At 43.7% G+C, this 17,466-nt stretch overlaps 1 protein-coding gene across 1 annotated transcript; it reads right to left on the bottom strand.

Annotated features, from left to right (window-relative positions):
- Window positions 1–8,449: 8,449 nt before the first annotated feature.
- LOC119440025 (cuticle protein 10.9-like) lies at window positions 8,450–10,666 on the bottom strand. The gene is made up of 2 exons (XM_049662714.1): window positions 10,649–10,666; window positions 8,450–8,932 (listed from the first exon to the last, which is right to left on the bottom strand). Exons 1-2 carry the CDS (start codon window positions 10,664–10,666, stop codon window positions 8,450–8,452), a joined length of 501 nt encoding a protein of 166 aa, XP_049518671.1.
- Window positions 10,667–17,466: the final 6,800 nt, after the last annotated feature.

The raw sequence follows: 17,466 nt of genomic DNA, 5'->3' as shown, positions 1-17,466 counted from the left end.
TCTCGTTCATTACATACCGAGGGTCTTAAATCCGGGAACATTGATGCCTTCAGGTAGCATATGTGGGTTTATTGACCCGTCGCCATTACCCAAAAAGATCACGCACTCGTGATGCCTGCGGCAAAAAGGATGTTCCACATCCGCCCCCAAGGTTTGTGAGTGGTGGCGCTGGCTAACATTCCCAGGGTTAAATATATAACATAAATACAAACATAAATACATACATATTTAAGAAACATAAATACCCCAGAAAGTGGATAGGAGAATGGCGCTGCGGTAGCTCAATAGTAACAGCATCGCACGCGTAATGCAAAGACGTGTGATCGTTCCCCACCTGCGGCAAGTTGTTTTTATACACTTTAATTTAAATTATTTTAATAGCGGATTCGCGGCGGTAACAAAGAATAATGCGCGACATCCATATTTCTCACGAGTGACGGTGCTGATAAAATTTTTCAATTAAGAATTAATATAAGCACAGCCAAAGCACTATTCTTCCTATACTCGTCTTTGTTCTCGTCCCAAAGTCTAAAGAGAGAACGTTGTTTCTTCGGTTTCTTAAGGTTAGAAAAAAAAACATCATGCATAAAACACCAATATATAATCGTCAAAAAGGCGACAGCAAGCGCAACAAGTGCGCTTGAACGGTCCTTTCTGTATTTTGCAGCTGCTGCTTTCTGGAATAAGCATCTATGGAAACGTCACCATCGTGGCATCCACGAAAATGCAGCCAGAACAAGATCACTACCGACAAACTTCTCCCGTCTGCCAGCCAGGGGTCCATGGCTGGATGACAGAATGCCATCACCCACAATATCTGCGCCGCGCCCACTGAGGAACGTCACCTGACATCCTGAATGGGCTCCATTAAAGTCACAAACCTGCGCGGCACACGCGACACAGTCACAGCGTAAGCTGGTGGAGCGGTATAAGAGTAGCAATTTCGGCACAACGCACAATAGGATCTTCGCAGCAGTCTCTTCGCCTCGTTTTGACAAGAGCGATCTCAACTGTTCGCCTGCCGTCGACGGCGAGCAGCGGTTTGTAATGCTATCTGCACAGCAGTCTGCTGAGCCCGATGATGCTTGGTTGTAGCCGCGCACGTAGCTCTACAATTCGCTTCTTCAGCAGCGATTCGTACCTTGCGAGGAGACGCCATAACGGGTACCGAAGAGGCACCAATACGTGGCGCACATCTCACATCGGGATCGCGTTTATTGCGCGCCTCGTCTGTATCGCATCTCGTCGTCTGCGCCTGTGCACGCGGCTTTTGCAGGCGCCTTAACTAGAGGGCGCCACCATACTGGCGGAGGCTAGGGTGCCTCGATGCCAGCGCCGCCGTTCAGGGTGGTGCCAACCTTTGACCGCCCCCGCGCCGCCGCTTTCTCGCTGCGACGCCATATTGTGTCACAGCGAGCCGTTGCGATTGCTTGGTGCCGGCGCTGAGTTCGAGGCACAGTGCGCGCGGATGCTTCGCGGACGCTTCTACTTGCTAGACAGTGTTCAGCCGCATGACTGACAAGCTATCAAGTGCATCGTGTCGACATGACGGGCTGTTGTGTTCCCAAGTGCGCCGGATCGACGCGTAAAGGACTGCGTTGTTTTCGCTTCCCCCGGGACCCAGAGTGACGGAAGAGATGGGAAGCCCAAGTAAAGCGCGATCACTGGAAGGCAACGGATAACTCCTGCATTTGCGAGGTAAGTGTCAACAATGTTTAGACTACCGCACCGTGTTTTTAATTTAAATAAGAAAGTATTCTCTGATCCTCGCTCACGTACCTACGTTCGCTCACGAACTAAGTAAGCACTGCACCGATGCTGTCTGAGTAGCGTATGATTTGCGAGCGCGCGTCGCATAGGCTTTTTTCGTTTTGATGGGCGCAGTCTGTACCCTTATTTTAAGGACTGACGAAGATGCTTAGCCGCGAAATAGTCTTACTTTAGCTACGAATCGTCACGTAAGCCACCATCGTGTGTCTCTTGTTTCTTTTTTTTTTCTTTCCCTCAGTTTCTTTTTTCGCTACTGGTTATTTGGGACTAAAGAACGCAGTGCTTCGTCTGGGGAGAGCGGCTGTTTTGTACGTGGTAAGCGAAACATTGTGATTTTCTCTGATTTCTCAGGAGATATCTTGCGGACCTCAGGGTGTTACGTTACATAGCTGATTTTTTAGACTTGTACATATTTGTAGCGTGGTGATCGTAAGCCGATGGTCATTCGTGTTCATTCCCGATCGTAGTGGGTACTGTGATGGTCTTTAAATGCCTGTGCACGGTATGCCCAGGTGTAGTAGAGTTAAGGGGCATCATGGGACCAAAATGTTTCGGCGCTCTCTGGCATGGTGTCTGTTGTAGCCTGTGCATTTCTTCGAAACGTGTGAAGCGAGGTAATACAGCATTGCTTCTGCTAAAATTTATTTTTAAGCACTGTAATGGGTTCTCTGTATTTACAAGGCAACTTTTAATATCAATAATCACTTTTGTTGTTTTACCTGTACTTAGAAACACTTTGAAGAGGACCACTACGAGGGAAATCGACAGGATGGGCGCCGTCTGTTAAAGTTAACAGCCCTACATCATCATGGACTATATTTTCGAAGTGAAAAACATTGCTAATCTGTATTTGACTGTCTTAGTTTCATTTACGGTTTTTGTACGTGATATGTATGCAGTGTTGTTTATTTTTTCAATGTAGCTATCAGTGTTCTAATGGTTATTTATGAAATGTTCTGTACTCGCCATCGATGTGTTTGGCTGATGCGACGTATTCGATGGTAGCTGATGTATGTATTCTGGCTGGATATCTTGATTAATATAACCCGCGGTTGCGTTTTCTTGTTTGCATTCTTGTTTTCGATTTATATTGTGTGTAATAAGGTTGATGTACTCACTTGAACCCCCCCCCCCCCCCCCCCGTGAAATGAATAAAAAAAAAAACGCTCTCTATCCCGAATTGTGTGTCGAGCCTACCTTGCGAATTAATTTTTTTATCTCGTCTTTCAACATAACCTTCAGGCGCCACACAGTACATATAATTTTTCATGTACATATCTCTTTCATGATTGATTGTACTAGACATTATAAGTAAATGTATTTTGTGCATCGTTTGGTTTCTCGTGTGTACTACGCAAGATTGACACAGACAAGTTACGTTACATGTTTCTCTACAGCACTAACTAAACCTTATTTTCACATCGCAGTTATTTTTACACCAGCTTAATCCTGTAAGCACACAGATTTGTGGGCAAAAAAAGCAAAAATTGCGCGTAGATATCGTCAAATAATTGCAACGAACGCGAAGAGCACGCGCAACGCAAGGGAAAACTAACCGCCGTGCGCGAGTGGCTGGCTACGGTAAAGGAGGCGTGACGTGTAAACCAAAATACAACAGCGAAAAAGAAAAACTTCCACACACAGGGGGTCGCAAACCTTATATACCAAGCATCGAAGCGCAAAAAAAAAAAAAATAGTGCGTCTTTTAAACATACACAGGGCATATTAAATGTGATTTAATTAGGTAACTTGGGGCACGTTCCCGGCGCCATACATTTACGTCTTCGACCTTCGACGAGTTAACGGCTATTGGTTATAAAGATGTGCAGATGGGACACCGATAAAAAAATCCTCATCAAGGCAAAGCACTTGGAAGCGCGCCGCGAGTAACACTTTATGAACGCAAGCGTAGCTGAGTCTCAGCTCGTGTGACACAATATGGCGGCGCCAGCGGGGTTGTCTCCACCCTGGACGGCGGCGCTGGGCATCGAGGCACCCTAGGCGGAGGCTCGGGTCGTCTGCGCCTGTGCGCCTGCCTAGGGCGCGTTTATGGGGCCTTTTTATAAAGCTGATAGCAACGCTTGCCTGACTCAGTGGTAAATTATCCGACTCCCCCGCAGCGGGCCTGGGTTTTATCCCGATGGAGACCGGGTACTTTTTTACACATTTCATGCGATAGAGGTTACGCGGCGGCGAATGAATGAAAACGGCTATTAGAATGAGCCCATAAGAGCTTACGCTGTAAAAGCAATCCGCAACACCGTCTGATCATCACTGGGAATGGCGGCAGCAATCGCGACAACGTGCGCTTAAACGGTCATTCCTGCATTTTGCAGCCGCTTTCTGAAATCAGCATCTGTGGAAACGTCACCACCGCGGCATCTACGAAAATGCAGCGTGAACAAGATAACTACCGACAAACTTCTCCCGACTGCCAGCCGGGGGACCATGGCTGGAGGACAGAATGCTATCAGCTAGAATATTTACGGCACGCCCACTCGGGAACGTCACCTGACATCCTGAAGGTGCTCCATAAAAGCAACCCGCGCCACCGTCTGATCTTCACTGGGAAAAGCGGCAGCAATCGCGACAACATGCGCTTAAACGGTCCCTTCTGCATTTTGCAGGTATAACCAGACATTCCCTGTTATCATAGTGATGATCGGTATCTATTGCTGCTGCCTTTCCCACAAAGAGTGTGTAATTTGTTCACATCTCTGAAAGTGTTTCTCGCTAGACTACTGTTAGTAGCTGGCGACATTGAAGAAAATCCTGGGCCTACGGATGAACTGACTAACATTGTACAGGAACTGCAGGATGGCCAAAGTACTATTCTTAGTAAATTAGATGACATTGATAAAAAGGCAAACAAAGATGAAACCTTTAATGAGCGTTATTGGGACTAGGCTTGAATCCTTAGAATCTAGGGTGGAAAGGCTTGAACATGCGGATCAACATGCTGCACAGTTTCAAAACAAAGTTCAAATGCAGTCCGAAAACGCAGAAGCATTGGCCAAAAATAATATACGAACTGTAGAACAACAGCAGAAGGATGAATCTTGCCTTTTATGGCCTAAGAGGATAGTAACACGCGTGAAAGCTGGGACACATCAGAAGATGCGATCAGGAATTTTTGCCGGGACAAACTGCAAGTCACCATAGGACAAATCCAGGAAGCACATTCGATAAGAAGTCATTCCTTAAACTGCAACCGTCCCATTATCGCCAATATCTTATCGTAAAGAAACAGAAAGTTCTAAACAATGGCAGTAAACTGAAAAACACTAACTACGGCATATCCAGAGACTTTTCGCCACGTGTGAGGGAAATCCGACGCAAGCTGTGGTCCTTTGCAAAACCAATGAAGAATAATGCAAAAGATAAAGTTTCACTTGTGCATGCATGATAAGCTGATCATAAATGGTGAAGCCTATACGTGGGATAACGACGCACAAACTGGAGCTAAAATAAACAAAAAGTGACCACAGGTTAAGAATCCAAGAAACAGCGACAGAGTGCTCAGTTCTTTTACTAAACTGTCAAAGCATAAAAAATAAAATCGATGACTACTGGGGGCACTGGATCCCGATATTGTTTTTGCGACCAAGTCATGGCTAGATGCGTCAATTCAGAATGGCGAACTTTTCCCATCAAACTATAAAGTTTATAGAAACAACTGGACTCGTCGTGGCGGATGAGTATTTCTAATGGTTAAGGAATCCTTGCACAGTACGGAAAGTGGTATTGCGACCAATGAAACAAAATCGGTATGGTGTCGCCTGAGGACTTCAGATGGAGGTACCCTTGCTCTGGGTTCATTCTATTGTCCACCTGGAGCCAGTAGTGAAATCGACAGCTTGTTAGACTCTATTGTGGCCACTCTTCCCGATGACCGCATCATCCTTGCAGGAGACTAACCTACCAAACATACAGTGGGATGAACAGACACCACGAGTAGGAGCTTCTTCGCACTTTTATGATGTAACCATTAAATACGGCCTCGAGCAATACGTTTCCTTGCCTACTCGCGGAAACAACATCCTAGATTTGATATTTACTAATGACCCAAACATTGTGCAAAAAGGGTGTGTCCTTCCTGGCATTAGCGACCACAACATCATCACTTTGCTGTAACATCGACATTTATGCTTCCGCATCTAATTCCTACAAGCCAAGACATTAGAAAAGTATATATCTGTAATAGAGCCAATTATAATGAAATTATAAATGGGCGAAAGGAATCCGTGGGTGAATATATTGGTAAATCCCAGGAAAAAGACGTCGGTACCCTCTGGATTATTTTCAAAAACTTGCTATCCGCACTGGCTGAAAAATACATTCCCTCTAAATATGCGCAAGACAAGCGCAAAGTCGATAAGCCCTGGGCAAAAAGTGACGCGAAAAAGCTGATAAAAACATTCTCGCTTACACCGGAAGTATAAAAGAAACCCTACTGTTGTTCAGCCCCGTCTGGAGGAACTTGACGCGCTCTATAAAAGGGCTATGACAATGGCAAAGGAGGATTACTTGTCTGGACTAGCAGAGGCTATAACAAAAAATGCTAAATATTTTTGGAGCTATCCTAAAAGAACGCGTAAGGAAAAAACGGTACGCCCAGTATCTTGCATGAAGGAGTAGAATTAACAGACAATGTGAAAGAGCTAGCTGCTTCAGTGACTATTTTAAATCAGTTTTCTTGAAACGAAAGAACTATTATACATTACCTACTATCAAAGACAACATGCAAGGCTGCCTGTTGTAAGAATCACAATTGATGGTATCAGGGCATGTTTACGTTCATTAGATGATTAAAAATCAGCTGGTCCAGATCAACTATCCGCGAAAGTACTAAAGGCATGCTCTGATATTGTGTCTCGATACCTGTACATAATATGCCGGAATTCCCTTGAAACTGCAATTGTTCCCGAAGAATGGAAGACGACTTTAGTTGAACCCATTCACAAAAATGGCCGGAAGTCTATGGTAGCCAATTATAGGCCAATTTCCTTGTGCTCTATACCTTGCAAGATACTTGAACATATTGTGTACAGTAAGATGATAAACCATTTAGAAACTAATAATTTTTTCTTACAGAATCAACACGGGTTTCGTGCTAGTGTTTCATGCGCCACCCAATTATTAGACCTATTTCATGACCTTTCCACTGCGGCTGACAATAGATTGCGGACTGATGCAATATTCTTAGACTTTAGAAAAGCATTCGGTTCTGTTTTGCATCAACTATTGAAGCACAAACTGCCTGCGCTCAGCATCGATCAACATATTTTGAAATGGATTGGAGATGACCTCAGCAACAATGCGTCATCGTGGGAGGGGGGGGGGGGCAAACAATCTAGGTTTGTGGAAGAGATTTCAGGTGTGCCACGAGGCTCGGTATTGCGACCATAATTATTCTTAATTTTCATCAATGACATTGCGTCTAATATTTCTTCCAGCGTCAGATTATACGCGGATGACTGCGTAATATACAGGACAGTCAGAACAGATAGTGACATGCAATCACTTCAACAAGATCTTGATTATGTCACACTATGGTGTAACACATGGCAACTAGGTATAAACGCAGATAAAAGCTACCACGTAACATTTAGCAAAGGGAATCGCATACTGAACACAAGGTACATAGTCGGTAATAAGGTACTTCGAAAAGTGCCCGAAGTCAATTATCTAGGGGAGCTTCTTTCGAATAATCTTTAATTTCATCAGCATATCAATAACACCGTAAAAAAGCAGCCAGCATGCTTAGCCTTGTAATTCGGAATCTTCGTGGCGCTCCTCGAATACTGAAAATGGCGGCGTACCGATCATTGGTAAGACCACACATGTAATACGCATCAAGCTTGTGGGACCTCCATCAAGAATGCCTCATTGATAAAATTGAAGGTATACAGAATCGTGCAGTGAGGTTTATATTAAAACAATATTCCCATAGAGCTAGTGTAGCACAAAAGAAGGGTAGCATTGGAATCAAACCTCTTGACAGAAGGCGGAAGGAAAACCGGCTGAAACTAATGCTTGCAATTTATAATAACTCAACTCGTATGGACAAATTTAAACATATAAAACCTCCGCACTACATATCAAGCAGGAGGGATCACATCTGTAAAATTAGAGAAATTAAATGTTGTACAAATTACATGAAACATTCTTTCTTCGCAAATACAATATCTGAATGGAACACTTTACCAGAGGAGGTGGTCACAGCTGACGGTGTCCATATCGCTCAACTGATCAATAATTTATAAATATAGAGTTAATCTTGCACTGTGCTGTTCTTATGGCTTGCATAATAGTTTCTGAAATTACGAATACTTCGTTTATAATCACCATATCTTTAACTGTTTGTCTGTTTGCTCATTTGTTTGTTTTTATTATCTGTACAAACTCTCCTGCTGTAATGCTTCGGTGCTGCAGTATATGTTGTAAATGAAAAGTAATAAAATACCCTGAATTTCTTTAAGTAGACGTTTATTTTGTTTTTCTACCCTGTTACAATCTGCTACATGAAGCGCTATGCAGACATGCCAACGGCAACACCGGCCGCTCGTCTTGTCTCAAGTGGCTGAAAGGACATGCATTAGCGGTGGCGGTAGCCATGATGAGTGGAAGGCCAGCTCCCGTAAATGGCAGGTGCTCCGTCGATACCCGCTGCGTAACCCTATGCGTAGCCGGCGGCACCGTAGCTGTTGGCAGGTTGGCCGCCGTAAGCGTATCCACCGCGTACGGGACTACTAGCAGGGTATCCCTGACGTCCGAACGGAGCGTATCCGTAGGCTCCAGCAGCGCCTGCGTAGGGGTTGTATTTGCCGTAACTAGTGTAGCCACCAGCATTGTAAGGTGCCACCACCCTAGCCGCAGAGGCTGTAGGTGCACCACCTGAGGGAACTGGGGGCACCACTGGTGCAGCGTTGAAAACGGCGTCGGCTCTCGCTGCAGGGGCGGTGCCCGGTTCGTTGGTGTCCACGGTGGCCCGGAAGCCGTACGCATCAGCGACGTAGTTTACACGCCGGTAGAGGCCGTTCACGTCGCGGTAGCCGTACGAGCCGGTCCTGGCGTTTTTGGAGTCGCCCTGCTCACTGCGGAACTGTCGATTGCCGTACTCGTCCAGATTGTCATAGCCGAAGTTGTATGGCTGGGGTGGCTAGAAAAAATTAACAAGACGAAAGTTTATGCTGCGCCGTATTTGTCCTTTTCTGTGACTGCGTGCAACAGTGTAAAAAGGTATATTTGAGAAACTCCTTGATGCGTTTGGAAAAAATAAAGCCGCAGCTGTTTAAGCGAGTGAGCAGGATGAACTCAGCGCTTCACATTCGGCGCCTTATTGAGCAGTATTGCCTAGAAATGAAGTGAAGCGGAGCTACGGTCTGTGACCAAAGCAAATTCTAAACAAACAAGAGCCGCAAAATATCAACTTGTGTCAGATAGTCACTGTGCCTTATTCTGTGGCTTAGAGCCACAGAAAGCCGATGGCTTATAGCCAGCGGTAATCTTTAAGCTTCGCACCTTTCTTTTATTCAATGGCATGGCGTCGTAGATGTACGATAAATAAGTACGCAGAAGAGCCATTGCATCTCTCGTCAGTGTAACCGTAAGTGTTGCGCAATGTGTCAGCCATTGCTCCTTCCGGGTAACCCGAATATCGCACATATTTCTAGCAGCAGAAGGACCATTTTTTTGCAAAAGATTGAAGAGTGTGTCATTCTAAAAAGAACTTCATTTCAAGATGTTGGGATATCTCCGAATATTCCTCGTTTCTTGACTGGACAGGTTTAATTCCAAGAGATCGTGCTCATGTAGACAATTTAACATGCTATAGCATACTGTATAGAGCGAGTTGAAAAAGCCTTTTGAGAGGATTGGCGAAATCCTTTATGATGTGATTTTAGAGATGCTTGTTGAAATGAGTGAACAATACTGCACTGCACTGCAGTGCACTGCATTGCACTAACAAATAAATTGACTTGTCGCGAACACATTTCCGTTGGGCCACTGCTTGGTATTTTTTGCACTTTCGCAGCATTGACATTGTTTCTGTTCGTAAGGATCCCACCTTCTCTGATGATACCAGCTTCTTTAGAGCTGCTTACAGGTTAAGCTTTGAAAAGGAAATGTCGCTACAGATTGCTCAGAACCTGCCATGATTGCTCAGTGGCTATTGTGTTGGGCTGCTGAGCACGAGGTCGCGGAATGGAATCCCGGCCACGACGGCCGCATTTCGATGGGGGCGAAATGCGAAAACACCCGTGTACTTAGATTTAGGTCGAAATTATACCGAAGTCCCCCACTGTGGCGTGCCTCATAATCAGATCGTGATTTTGGCACATAAAATCCCATATTTTTTTCAGGTTTCTTAGATATGTCCCGCGAGTAATTACGCGGATCGCGCCGTGGGTATATACCAAGAAAAGAAATACATTCTCTGAGCCATGACATACTATGTACTTAGCCCCCTTGTGCCTTTGCGGATCGCCGCTCATTCAAATGGTATCTCATGTCCTGTAGTAATCTACAATACCTTTTATATTAAGATGATTATCTCGTAAAGAGTAAAGATGAAATGTTGAAAATATTCGGTATGCTAACTGCGGCGCCAACTATGACAGCAACCTAAAAAAATTATATATAAATCGTCCTCCCCTACCGGTATGAACTATATTTCTGTTTGTTATGGGAAACTCCTTTCATTGATACATTAGCCGTCTTTCCCATTGTATAGTGAATTCCTGATTACGTATCTCGAACAAACTGTTCTCTGCGTATTGCGCGGTTTCAGTTCGGGTTGTCACCGCTTCTACCATACCGCCATATAAAAATACGGGTCCAGTATGCTGAAGGAACGCCTCAATATTCTTCAGACCTTTCTGTAGGCATTCATTTGGAATCCTTTGTATTACCTTGACGTTTGATAAACTTATTCTAATTTTTGTTGCGCCTTCCTCAAGCACTGCATGCTTTTGAAATGAATGCTACAACACCAATACTCACAGATTTGTAGGCATTGTATCCTTGGTAAGGAACAGCGGGAGCACTGTAACCGCCGAAGCCAGCACCCTGGAATCCAGCCTGATTCGATGGGTGGTGGTGCAGGCCGTAGCCTTCAACGACGAGGTAGAGTAGCAGCACTTGCACCTAGCGTTGAGAGAAGGAAAGATATCTGAGCCCTTTGCTTGTAAGACATCCTCATACGTTAGATACAGAGTGCGTTCCGTACCGTGACAATCAATGAGTGCGATTCCTTCTTTCAGTGTATACACAAGTGAACGACGGCATCGGTGACCCTCGGTCGGTGCCCTCGTGCGCGGTCGGTGACCCTCGTGCGCCTCTAATGCACGAGAGGTGTACGGTTAATACACAAACTAACTTCTCGCAAACTGTACGCTAAAATAGACAAAAGGACCATAACTAAGCTCCTGCTGTAAGTGTGCCGTTTTAAAATAGCCTTGCCACTTTACGAAAATGCGTACAATTGGCTTAAGTATATAAGTTTTGTAACCGGGCTAGTTCTAATCAATTGTAAGCAACAGCGCAGCAGTCGACAGAGGACTGACAGAAGAATCGGACACGAGCGCTCTTGTCCGTTGCTTCTGTCAGTCATGCGTCCACTGGTGCGCTGGACTTCTTTCTTTTCATTTCTTTTTTTTTTGTTACGTTAAAATGAATAACTTAGCGGAAGATAAGTGTTACACCAAAAAAAGATCCATCTTGTGGCTTAAACCATGATTGAACAAACTGAAAATAAAAAAGAAAAAGACGACCGTTTTGAAGAGTTATTGGAAAAGTGATTTCCTCAAACTCACACATTAGTCATTGGGAAAACTGAGAGTGAGTAACAAAGTATGACGTTGAGCTGGTTGTTGCACATCGGTCGAGGCGTGTAGTGCAAAAAATATATATCTAAGGGTGTGCGAATATTCGAGGCTTCCGAATAACGAATGGAATGTTGTGAATCCCATTCGGTTTTCGAATCGTATAGTCGCTATTCGTAAATACGATTATTTCTCGAAATGTTTCCGATTATTTTAAACATTCAAATGTACGCAATCATTCATAAAAATGGAGCAAAAGTGTAGGAACTTCACGCCGGTGGCATTAATCGACATAAAACGCGGGAAGTTAAGTAATGTAGCGGGCTGTAGATCACTGAGAGAGCCAGGAGTCTCGGCTTAACCACAATCATTCCCACTCACTGAAGAGTCATGAGTACACGAACAAACAGCCTATTTGTTCATAATGTTCAACCAGCTCAACCTGGTTAACTGAGCGAGAAGGGCAGTTAAGGCCGCTGGACCCCTGGACTGAAGCTACCACCCACTGCAGAGCGGAGGAGCTACCTACGCTCGTGTGCTCTATTTCATAAAGTTTATTATCTCTCTCTATCTCTTCATTAGTGCTCTTAGTAAACAACGCTGCATAATCTGAACCTCTATAATGTGAAGCTTTCTAAAGTTCAAGCTATACTGTACGATGTGAACACCGTTTTACATTAATAATGAAAACGAGTGCTCATTATTGCGAAACTTTTCGACAACGATTGGCATAATATTCGATTCGATTTACTTCTGACACTATTCGACTTGTGTTCGATTCAATCTCGAAGAATACTATTCGCAGATCCCCAGTGACAAGAAAGGCCAAACGGACAGAGAAAGCCAATTTTTGCCCATTTCTTTTTCCGTCGTACCTTTGGCACAGCCAACCTTGAGAGTTTTACGTGGCTGCCTAAAGACCATCGAGATTCTGGCTTTCAGCTTCGGCTTAGCTTTCTGGAACTGTGCAATATCACGCACTGAACTTAGAGTCATACCATGCATATATAGTATCAAGTTCAGTTTTCTTTACAGGATCATTTAACAATGAATTTCGTTACCGGTAGCTGCCAATAAATTGCTACTAAATTAGTTCTAAAACATGCTCTGCTATCATTCTGCCAATAAAGTAATATGTCCCTTCGTAAGGCATGATTATTATTGCGGCGGATTTTTGTACTGCGCATTTTCTTCAGCTTTTTCACGAGCTTCACTGTTAAAGCGTCGCTTTATATTCTATCAATGCTGCGTATACCACTGCCCGCTTAAAAGCTGAGTATTAAAATAAGTGATAAAGCAAAAAAATAAATATCTGAAGAGTTCTCTCACCGTTGGAAACATTGCGAACGGGGTGGATCTCGACCAAGTACTCAGAAGAGCTGCTATAAACCGAGCGGTGCAGGAACTGAGGACGGACGAATGACTCGTGGCCTTTTCCTGAGAGCCGCTATAGCTTTTATGCTCAAACCGGCGACCCCTGTCTACCTGTTGCGTGCGCGTCGCATGCAATCGCGAGCTGTTTTGTTTCGCACCGTTTTCTTTGCTTTGGCGTCTTACATAACCACGGTGTCACGCGGTAGGGCGTCTCAAGTTCCCCTTTACGTAAAAGGCGCGACCGCCTTGAGACCACCCGACGTATACGCTCGCTGTACTTCAACTTCCGATGAATACGGTTGTAATCACGCCTGCACGGGTTTCGCATTCATGCATATTTTTTTTCTCTTTTTTTCACAGAGAAGACTGCTTCTAATTTCGATCCCTCTGTCTGGCTCAATAATACGCAGTCTTCTTCAATTAGTAGAGGCAAAGAATAAACAAACTACACAGTTGTTGCTGTTATATTTGTCGGCGTGTTTATAATAATGCCGCCGTGGGCCAGGTTCTCTTGACATTTGTTTCTCTTTGGGATACCTTGATAATGTAGAAGTTCTTGTGCTGTCTTCTCTCTGACAAAATTACTTACGTAATAGAGGGGACCATGCTCTTATGTTCAGGTTGGTTTTGGGGGTATGCTATGAAGCTATGAAGGAATGTGATATATATATATATATATATATATATATATATATATATATATAAACTTTATTGTGTCCATCATGGGGTCTGGGGGCGGCGGGGGTTGAAAGACTAACCCCCCGTATTCCCCTTACTCAGACGGCGGTCAGTTCTTGCTTTCGTGCGGCGTCTTCGGCCGAATCAAGCATCAGGGGGTTCAATTCTATTTTGGCATTTGCAGTATTTTCGTTTCGGCATTTCGCAGTCATTGTTAAAGCGTAACAGCACTGTAACGATGAAGATATTATCCCTCTACATATCTACGAGTATGATAACCTGAATTCCGTCTGCTGAATACGTAATCCGTATGCTGTACAAATTGGCAAATTAAGGATTCAATGCACGATTAAAAATTAAGCATATTTACTAAAAATTGGAAGTTAACGCGTGATATAAATTTTTCGTTGCCGTTACAGAAGCTGTTTTGCTTTAATAAAATTATTGCGATGCGAACATGTTCCTGTACGCCTTGAAAACCATGCAACGAGAAATGGCCTCCTAGTTCAAGGTAAGAACGCCGAAGCTTTTATATTTTTTCTATCGGTCATTTATCAAAAAAATATAGGTGTTGTATAAATTTACAATAAGAAATTTGAAATTACTGAAAGCAAATTATTCATCGTTACTTTCAAGGCGTGCATAAAATTAATCGTGCGATGTCATTATCAACGTTTCCAACATCATCTCCTATTAATTTTAAGGGCCTCTCTTGGCTACTGTATAAGGGGGGTTGATAAAGAAAACCATACATGCAAATATGGCTGCATAAACATGTAAAACAACTAGGCGGGGTATACGACACAGAACATAAGTACCATCACAGTGAGTATTATGGTATAAGATTAGCTATCCATTTTGCTGCAAGAAGTTCTGCAGGTTGCGTTATTTGACAAAGCGATCTCGTATGTTCCTTTCTTTTTCAATGGCTAATGGTAAAATTATTAGTTGAAGCTGTTAGCCCAACCGTGCAAGTTATGTGCAGTACGTCAGTTGGCGTGATGTGCGGGTAGGAGTGATGAGAAGTTTGCCATGTAAACCATCGAAGTAAAAGTCCGGTTCATGAAAAAAGCAATGCATGGCACTTTTTCGTCGGTGGTGTAATGTTTTAAGTCCAATAAACCCTCTCATTTCACTAATGCTATGCAGATGATTGCTCGTGAGTGTGATAAAACGGGCTGCATATTTTTAGACTGTCATTATTGTCGTAAATAAATTGGTGCCTACAAATTTAGCAAGCGTACTCAAGCATCGATTGTATAAAACTTTATATGCTAGATTTTATTTGGAGAGGGTAACAACATAAGGTTTCGGCTTATATATCCAAGAGGATTTGATGTGTTAGCTCCTAATTTTTGAATGCATGTAGATTGAGCAAGTTTATTTGTTATAGTGGAGCCCACGTAAAGCATTGAGCCACCGTTTGCTATGGGTAGTGATCTAAATGAGTAGGGGTGGCTAAGCGTAGAACGTTGTTACGTTGCTTGCATGATTTTAGATTTTTAAATGTTGAGCTTCATCGAAGAATTAGTGCGCCAAGTCTCAACTAATTCTTGGTCTTTTTGTAGCGCTGTCTTGCTTTGGCTGGAAATTGCACGATGGTAAATGATACAGTCGTCTGCGAAGAGTTGTGTATGAAAATAAATACCACTGGGAAGATGAGTAATAAATATATTTAAGGAGAAGGTCAAAGGCAGCCCTTCCTAACCCCGTAGATGGCTTTTGTGGTGTCCGAATGAGCAGTGCCTAACGCGAAATAAACCAGGCCTCCAAGGACGCAGCCAATCCAAGCACGGATTTAGAGTACAAGGTTGGGATAGGACAGCATCAGTTGCTGATTTGGAAAACAATCAAAGGCGTTCTCTTAGTCTGGTAAGATGAAATCGACGTAAAATGATACATCTAGGTATAAGTGGAGATCAGTCGTCAGTTACAAAACTCAAATTTCACATTAAACTTTAAAACGGAAACGGTCTCGTTTGTTCAATGAATATTGATTGTCAATGTGGCAAATGACGTACGAATATATTATTATGTGCCCAATAAGCTTGCATGTGATGCAGGTAAGATACCTGTGGCAGTAAACGAATAATGCAATGGCCCGATTGAAAAACGGGGTGAGCTTTAATAGCTTTCCACTCAATGGGCGGGGAACTACGTTCAAGAAACTGCGCAACAGTATTGCTAGGACACGGCTGGGGAGGGGTTTTGATGTTTTAAAATATTTGCGTTCATGTTGTCCCGAGCTGGAGTACTCGGAGATTTTATTGTCAAAGAGCCTATACATGTCTTCACTGGGGGCATCAGTGTGAGTTTGTAGCCTGGCGAAACAAAATAGGTAGGAGATCTTTCACGGGTGAAAACCGAGGTAAAATATTGGTTCACGACGTTCGAGCGTGCGTCTGGTGGAACCTGAGAGTCATATAGATAACATAAAGAAATGGCGTGTGAACCATTGCGATTTCACAATTCCAAAATGTAGTAGTCTTTCCTTGTAGAATATTCTATACGTGCGAATGAAATATTGTCTGTGTGAATTTTCATTAATGGGCTAGCGCATTCACACATGCACGACAGATATCTTTCCCAACTTTTAAGGAGACTGAAAACTCCGTATCACGGAAAAGTCGCTTTTTTGCTTGTGATAATTTTTTAACGAAATTTGAAAATCAAGCTGGTACCGCCTGTCGCCGCGAATGTTAGTGACCGACACGTAGCTTTAAATCAGATAGGGTGTCGTTCTTTTTTTACAGCAAAGCTGTATGTGGCTAGGCGATTGGTCTGCCTGTAGTCTGTACGCCGAGAACTGTCATCATCAGGAAGGGCTCGAGCGTCGTCTAGCTTCCTGCACAGCTGGCTCCGTTGCCGCTCATCATTCCAGCGTAGAACGCGGGGAACCCGCCGCGTTCACGGGGGTCTGCGCCATTGTTCAAGGGGGTATGAGCCATTCATTGTCTTACGTAACGGACGTATTTAATTTTGAAGAAATTTAATTTTGAAGCAACGCAACCGGCAATACTACAACGGAGGACTGCAGGCATATACGGTCAGTCACGTCGTTCTCTCTGTCGCAGCCGAATGTGTGTGTAACCTCACTAAAAAAAGAAGAAGAAAACGTTTATTGTTCAAAATGATTTTGGTATAATGGTCGGAGCCCCTTTAGTCCAGGGCCCCACTAGCCTCGGACGCCCACTTGACCTGTTCTATGAAGGACTATTGGCCCAGAAGGTCTGAGCTGGTTAGCTGTGCCTCCCATTGCTCCATTTTACATTAAGACGTAACCAATAATTGAGAAAGACTTAAATGAACCGTCCGGGTTAACCCACTGATAAACACCGGAGCCGCACGTGTCAGCTTCGCTGGTTAGCCATCTGTATGGAGTGATTTTTGCGGCGATTTGAGTATTAGAGCCAGTTTTAGTCGTATGTTCAATAAGATGCAGAGGTATTAAAGGACACGAACAAAACAGGAAGCAATGCTCTTTCAGTCTTTACCTGAACGCCACTGTACACTGTTGTCGCTTTGTGCCTAAGCAAGCGCACAAATTCATCCTGCGGCCTATTTTGTCTATCGAGGATCCGAACGTGACGTAACAAGCAGCCGTGATTCTACAAAGAACCGTGCTGTTATATAGAACCGTGATGTTAAAGAAGAAGCCATTATGTTATATACTAGAGGCATGATGTTATATACTGGAACCGTGATGTTATATAGAATCACAAATGTTATACAAGCAACCGCGATGTTACAAGGGAACGCGATGTTGCGAGCAGCCATGATGTTACAAAGAACTGTGATAACACAAACGTCATGTAAC

Source organism: Dermacentor silvarum, chromosome 2 (assembly GCF_013339745.2).
Source record: "Dermacentor silvarum isolate Dsil-2018 chromosome 2, BIME_Dsil_1.4, whole genome shotgun sequence".
NCBI classification, from domain to species: domain Eukaryota; kingdom Metazoa; phylum Arthropoda; class Arachnida; order Ixodida; family Ixodidae; genus Dermacentor; species Dermacentor silvarum.
This window is presented reverse-complemented; position numbering and strand designations above follow the sequence as displayed.